The 7750-nt window shown below is 31.5% G+C and overlaps 1 protein-coding gene across 1 annotated transcript; it reads right to left on the reverse strand.

Annotated features, from left to right (window-relative positions):
• Window positions 1-254: 254 nt before the first annotated feature.
• LOC112720291 (probable folate-biopterin transporter 4) lies at window positions 255-5355 on the reverse strand. Its single transcript, XM_025771180.2, has 7 exons — window positions 5043-5355; window positions 4563-4690; window positions 3651-3872; window positions 2295-2756; window positions 1527-1724; window positions 1306-1443; window positions 255-832 (listed from the first exon to the last, which is right to left on the reverse strand). The coding sequence occupies exons 1-7, from the start codon at window positions 5121-5123 to the stop codon at window positions 571-573; spliced, it is 1491 nt and encodes a 496-aa protein (XP_025626965.1). The 5' UTR covers window positions 5124-5355; the 3' UTR covers window positions 255-570.
• Window positions 5356-7750: the final 2395 nt, after the last annotated feature.

Raw genomic sequence — 7750 nt, forward strand, 5'->3', positions numbered from 1 at the left:
GCGAATTTTGGATGATCAAAACTTGAGCTTTACAAATAGAATAGATTGATAATGAGTCGAGCTCAATTTTTGTGAATCAAAACTTAAACTTGGTCTCACTCGACTCACGTCCAGCCGAATCCATAAGTCTCATTTATCCATTAAAATGAGACACGATTTTCATGGATGAATTGGATACATAGAATTATACATGAAGCTCATCTTTTAACCAGGAAAAAAGCCGTCATTTTTACTCCATCCAAGCATACCCTAACTTTAAAAAGCATGATTCATTCAGGAGACGCTCGTTTTTTATAATATTGAAATGAATTCAAAGGAGCAAAAGCATTTTAATCCACTCTCATCTAGCCAAAACTATACTCCTCTCACTTATAACCCTCCTACTTTCCTCATTTTTGGGTAGAATGCTGCTGACCAAAACAAAGTATCTACAAATAAGTATAATCAGTGTTGTTCTCATAGAAATTTGCATAAACCACTAAACCAGGTTAATCACTATTTCACTGCCATAGACCTTAAGGGGGACAAAAAATACTAACCCAAACCCAATTAGGGATTCTATGTTCCAATCTATGCTGATAAACCTGTAGCTTCTTTGGGTATCAGAAACAGAAAAGCAACTGGAATGAAATTGCACAAGGTATGAATTATGATGCCCAATAGAAGATTGTCAAATGATCCTGAATCAATATTCAATATAGAAGCCAACCCAGCACCCACAAAAGACCCCAGTGTTGCTCCCAAATTGTTTATTGACATGAAAAGGGCAAATAAAGTTCCTTCAATTCCTGGAGGACATAGTTGGCCAGATAAGATCAGGAACGGCATGAACCTGCACATACCAAGAAGAACAATTATATTTCTGGCAAACAGAAGCTCCTTTACAACAATGCATATGACGCCTATTTGACAACCAAAAATGCATTAGAAAAGTACAAACACAAAATACTATCTCACACAAAAAATGGTGTGCATATTTGTGGGACACCGTGCTGATTCACGCATCATCCACCATTGAATGGTAGATGATGTGTAAATCGCCATGATACTTTACACATCATGTGCACAAACAACCCGACTTGCTACCACTGTAATAATATGAAGATGGTGTTACTACAAGGGATCATCATTTGCCCCCAATCTGTTCCAAATGTTTTCACTTCTCATTAGAGATGACTATGCAGTGAAGTTGGATAAGATCACATACTTTTACATGCTTACTGTCATATTATGCTATAAAATATCACACATCTTCTATCAAAATTGCTTAGTAAAGACCAAAAATTAATAGAAGTGCTGCCATACTTGAATTGATTGATTCCGTCAGCAAGAGCAGAGCCAAAGAGCACCACAATCCTATCTGATACTCCGAAGGCTATATTTTTCCTAGACACAATGACAATCTCTAAAAGATTCGAGAATGCCAAGCCAATATGGGCACACCTATAATCAGAATGAAAACATACATATTAGTAAATCAATATATAGATGTTAGCTTCCCACCAAAATAATCTTCCATTGCTTACATGAGAATCTTTCGTAGAGTCATATACTTCAGATGGCGATTATAAACAAAGGTTCCCAGCATAAGTCCTAACCATCCAACAACTCGTGCAGTCCCTAGGAAGGATGCTTCAAGCTTCAGAACTTCAGTTTGGTAGTAGAAGATGACTGTTGAAAGATTGGGAACAGCAACATGGGCAAGTAAAAACCATGACATAGGTCTTCCCTCCCCAACAGAAAACAAATATTATTAGTACACTCTTCAAAGCATACTCACAAAATTAACTAGCTTCACTCAATCACTCTGCAATGAGCCACTAAAAAACATACACTTGCAGAGAGGCAGACAACAGCAAGGGGAAGAAGAAAAGAAAAATATCACAAACAATGGTCAATGGTCAACTGCTTATTGTTAAGAAAAATCGCTTATTGCTATTAATCAGGAAACAATCCAGAGAATCATCTTAAATTACATATGCATCTATAAATAATCACGCTAGGAACGACATCTTTTTAGTTTTCTTTTTTCTCAGCATCAGTGGTTACATCCAATTTCCAAATAGTTGAGAACCACCATGAAGGACAAAGATTATCTTTTTATTTACTGAAGGTTTTCTAATTTATGTGGATAGAAGAGCTGTAGGAAAGAAAAAGGCTTGTAGATTTACTATACCTAGCAAATCTCAAAAAGGAAATGTGCTCATGAGAAGGAAACATCAATAATATTAAATATATAACACTAAAATTGACAATGTATACAAAGTAGTTAGTGTCTAGATTACTTTGGTTACCTCAAGATCATGGGCTGTCTAAATGCACGACACAGGTCATAAATTGCATTCTTCAAAGAACGGAACCACTTGAAAGACAAGGAATCTCTTTTTTCAAAACTAGCTGATTTCCTAGTATTTATTGCTCTAGTTTTCCCCTTTGTTTTCCCCTTCTTTCTTCTTGTCGTAGTGCTGTGGGACTTTTTGTTTTTGTTGAAAGGAATATCTTCATCTTCATCAAGGGCGCTACCATTTGTAAGGGGATGTCTTATAGAATCTTCTGATAAAAAATTGATGTTCGCAGTGTTCTCATCCACAAAAGAGCATGACAACAGCTGTATACATGGTAGAACAGAAAATAAAAGGAAAATAACATCTATTTGTAAATTGGATAATGCATATCCTCCTAACAAACTACCACATATTCCTCCCAAAGCCATCGATGACCATGATATTGACTGGAGGTCACCAGCAAATGAAGCCCTGACAAGAAAAAGCAAGCAATTGGTCAGAGTATTAATTAAAATCATTAGAAAAGATAGCATGATCTAAGTACATCATCCAAGAAAAAACAGACAAACCAACATGGTATAACATCTGCTACACTGCCAAGTCCAAGAAAGTAATTCATCCTAGAAGATTCAAAAATGGAAATTCCCTCAAGGTAAGACCTTGTATGTGAATCCAATTGTTAAAATATGACTAAGTTAAAAGGTTGGTAAAACTTTTGAAAGTCATTATATTACAGCACGAATAAACCCAAATAATCTTCATTTGATCAGAAGGTTAGCATGCTAGTATCAAAGGAAAACCAAAATGAAACCAAGTATAGTACATTTAAACGGAAACCAGATACATAAAATTAGTAAAGAAGCCTAACTTCAAGTAAAATCCAAAACAATAAATAAAAAAAATAACACAAGGTACATAGGTTAAAATTTTAACAATCATACTATTTCCACTCAACTTTATTCCTTATCTCATCTCAGTTTCTTTACATTACTTCTTTGGTGATCAAGAATTAATATGTTCATTATTGGAGGTACAACACCCCGCCTTTGATTTCATCTTCTATCTAGTTCTGAAGATAGAGAAAATGAGAAGAAGCTCAAAAAAAAAAAAAAGAGCCTCTATGATTGCAATGTTCTGTGTAGTTGTTTCTTTAGGTAAACAGTAATTCTTTTCAGATTTGCCTGCTATTTCAAAATATTCTCTCACAATTTTCTATGCAGTCATAGTATTCAATATATGGAAATTTGTTTGATGATATGATTCCACATTTCTCACTATTACCAATATCAATATGCAGGTATACCATTCAATATATGGAAGTTTGTTTAAAGCAAATGGAAATAAAGATTCAAGATGAAAAAATACCGGTCATATCGTACTGCCTCGGCAATCATTGCATCGATTACAACATCTGCCATGGCCGAGCCCAAGTTTTGCATAGTCAAGAATATCGTCAGGTGCCATGTTGAACCCCTTAAGGTTGAGCTTAGGCCTAAAATTAACCATGGCACAAGGGACAGCACAGTTGCAAGCACTAAATAGGGAATTCGTTTCCTTCCTTTAATTGGGAAACAATCCGATAGAATTCTGTGTAGCAATGACTAAATCAGATTACAAAATTGATGTGGCAAACAGATATATACAGTTATAAACGTATACAGAAAACCATCAAACTAAGCTGCAGCTATCAATTGTCAACTAAGTTTAGTAGGTACATTCAAACACATTAGTAAAAAATTCTTTTTTACCAGCTAATTTCACCTCAGAAAAGAGTCATTTTTCCGTCGAAGTTAATCTTGTATCCTCTTATGTATTATTGGCTCATTTCTTTTTCCATTTGATGAGAATATTCACATTACTATACAAACCATGCCTGTATGTTCTTCCAATTAAGAGTAGTATTTAAAGATGATAATGAACAGTTACAGTTATATATAACTCAGAATTTCCTTGCCCTTTCCCTTGTTGTATTCACTAAAGATCATTTCTAACATACCATGTTATATATTCTCAACGTATAAAAGAAAGCTAAAAACAGATGACAAAGTCATTCCCACTATGGTTCAAGAACAGTTCCAAACAAACATCAGCACAGGAAAGAATCACAACAATATCATTTATGTTGACATAATTTGCAAATATATCTTAAGATATGGATTTGTTAGCACCAGTATCATATACATGAACCAATCTCCCTGTGTGAGCTACTTACATGTATTCGTTTGTGAATGCTCAATGCAAAGTAACAAAATAAATAAAACATCCAATGTTCCATACCCATATAATGGTTTAATGCTCCATGGGAAAAATGCTACTGAAAACACAAATTGAGAAGCTGATGGTGACAACTTGAGATTATCCTTGAGCTGGTAGGAAATAGCTGTCCATACAAAAGACCTAAAACCCTGCATTTACAAAGTAAAATTATAAATCAAACTCACACAACACAAAGGGTAAGCCATCAACTACAAACTATGATCACTTTAAAACTTTTGTACTTCATAAATCAATGTATCTGGATGCAATTTGAAATCAAATAAAAATGTTATATCAGTATTTAACTTAATCTAATAGCAGCAGATAACAGCAAGAGTCATCTTATTCAATTCAAAACTAAAAATTAGAAAATTCAACTAGAGCAACTATATATTGAAAAGAAAAGGGCCAATGTGACGAACAAAACCAATAAGAAACCGTACATTGATTTATATGCAAATACTCAAAATCTGAATGAAAATAAGATAAAATAATTGAAACCTGGGTGAAGTAAATCAAGCAAATCAACCAAATAAACGAAGCCCCAAATGCAGCATTCAACTGCTTCGTCCACTTGATCATTGTCAACAAAATACGTTAGACCCTCCCCCTTTTCTCTCTATTTCTCTTTCTCACTCTTTTCTAACGCAACTCACTACGAAGATGAAGCTGAGCTGCTTATTCCATTGTCGTTGCTTTCGGAAGTGAGAGGGGAATACAACAGTTTCCGTTTCCCTCCCAACGGTTTCGACAATGCGGGAGCCAAATATTTGACTGTTCTGTCCCTATCAGATTCGGTTCTGAAAGTTCAACACACGGAGGTTATTTCGGTCCTTTCAAGTTACGTTCGAAAATGTGAGGGACACGTCATGGGTCGAACCAGATTTTGCCACGTTGCAATTTTCCCAACTGGTCAATTGCGTTGACTATGACTTTGACTGAAGATAGGAGTTCAACTTTTCTCAACTATCCGTCGATACGTTTTGTAAGTTTTAATAAGAATAAATTATAATTTATAACCATGAAAGATAGAGACATAGAGACACAAATGTAGCTATATAAGAATAAAATAATAATTATAGTTATGGAAGATGGTTTTTATATATTAAGAGTATTTTAAAGTAGTGTTTATTTTGAGGTACTGACACAGAGATTAAGAGACTAAAATTTAGTATTATGTTTGTTGGTTCAGAGACTGATACTAAAATTTTTGTCTCTATCTCTAAGGTAGCGTTTGTTTTCGGAGGCACGACACATTGTCTTCGAGACAATTTTTTATACTTTTGTGTCCATTCTTTTACGAAGAATAATGATGCACACAAGACTTAAAAGGGTGGACACAGACTTTTTTATAAATTTTGTTTCCCTTTTTGTTCATGGATATTTTTTATTATTCCACTATTATCCCTTTTTATATTTCTTATTGGGTTGTTCTCACAGTTATTTTCTTCTTCTATCTCTTTCTTTTTCAGGTACTCTCTCTTTTTTATAAAATTTTTTATTAATGTGATAATTCTTTCCTTCTTATCATTTTTACTTCAATATCATTTTAACCTTGTATTTTATTATTTGATTTGTAATAAAAATAATTAATCTTAAAATTTTTGAAAGATAAATATTATCAAAAATAAAATTGATCTTTTAAAATACTAAAAAATAATTTATAAGTTATAATTGATTTTATATAATTTAAAGAAAAATTAGTTTTTAGATAAAAAAATTAATTTTTTAAATAAAAATAGATTTTTATGTGCAAAAACTTTTTTTTTCATGTAAAAACAGATTTTTTTAAATTGATTTTTTATTTAAAATTAATTTGACTTATTAACCTAAACAAAATTTTTTATTAATCAAACTTAGATTTTTTTTTTGTTAATCTTAACCATATATTCCTACATATTAATAATAAATTTAAAAATAAAATAATTATATTTATAAATTTTATTTTAATATAAATACTATTATATATTTTTTTATTAAAATTTTTGGCCTCTTCAAACATTTTGTTCAAGTTTTTTCTGTACTCCTATGTACTCTCATTCTCTATTAAATTAGTTTGTACTTGATGTAGAAAATTTGGAATCATATGACTATTTTAGTCATTTCATATAATATTTTAGTCTTGTCATGTGTATCCAAACATAATACTAGACATTATATTAGTGTCTTGTACATTGTATCCAAACACAATACACAAAGAATAATTTTTAGTATCTCCGTCTTATTGTCTCTGTCTCAGTATCATGTTCTGTCATGTTTCTAAAAATAAACGCAACCTAAAATTTCAGCATTTCAATACCTCCAAAATGCAGGGACATCAGGGAACTAAAATTTTTAGAAATGGAGACTGAAACTTTAATAACATTTTATACCTAAAATACCCTCATTTCAATTAATTAATTCCAATTTTACCCTTTGTGCAAATTAAATTAGAGTTTCATTCTTGTTTCAATTTCTGTCTCTTATTTTGCACCAAACAGAATACTATCTCAGTCTCTTAGTCTCAGTCTCTCAGTCTCAGTCTTTCCGTCTCTGTCTCTCCACCAATGTCTGGGTACTCTTGGCACACAGAGGCCATCTTTAGTGGTTACAATTGTCGTTTTATTCTTATATAGGTACATTTGTAAGCGTTTGTATCTTTTATGGATACAAATGGTAATTTATTTTTTTTAATAAAAATTACTAGTTCTCCTTTAATTTTCATATTTTAGTAAAATTTTTTAAGAATTTATTATTATTTAATTATTTAAATATTCACTTTTATGTATTAGTTATTCAAAAAATTAGAAGAGTTATTTGTTTTTATTTTTTTGTTTTAAAATTGAATAAAAGATAATATTTAAAAAATACTTAGTTGCACTGATTTTTAACAGAGTGATGCTACCGATTTTATTATTAGCGCACCTTTTCGTATCTTAGGCCACTTCTTTTTCGCATTCTTTTTTTGTATTTTTTTTAATATATTTTTTGTCATTGTTTTTTTTTATTGTTTTGCTATTGTTACTTTTTTTTTCTTTTCTTTTTAATAATTATTGCATCATTATGAATGTAATTTTTTTTTAAATTTTTTTTATTTTTATTCTTGTTATGAAAATAAAAAATTATAAAAAGTAAAAAAAAAAAAGACAAATAGGTCCATGACTTTTTATCCCGCAGACATTTAAGTCTTTAAAAATTGGAAAATACATATACGTCTCTAACATTCTCAA

This window comes from Arachis hypogaea, chromosome 11 (assembly GCF_003086295.3).
Source record: "Arachis hypogaea cultivar Tifrunner chromosome 11, arahy.Tifrunner.gnm2.J5K5, whole genome shotgun sequence".
Classification (NCBI taxonomy): domain Eukaryota; kingdom Viridiplantae; phylum Streptophyta; class Magnoliopsida; order Fabales; family Fabaceae; genus Arachis; species Arachis hypogaea.

Excerpts from the sequence above, each read along its gene's own strand:
- LOC112720291 (XM_025771180.2), bottom strand. The coding sequence starts at position 5,123 with ATGATCAAGTGGACGAAGCAGTTGAATGCTGCATTTGGGGCTTCGTTT. Across the intron at positions 1,725-2,294 it reads AGACAGCCCATGATCTTGAG|ACCTATGTCATGGTTTTTAC; the intron begins GTAACCAAAGTA and ends TGGGGAGGGAAG. Across the intron at positions 1,444-1,526 it reads ACTCTACGAAAGATTCTCAT|GTGTGCCCATATTGGCTTGG; the intron begins GTAAGCAATGGA and ends TTCTGATTATAG.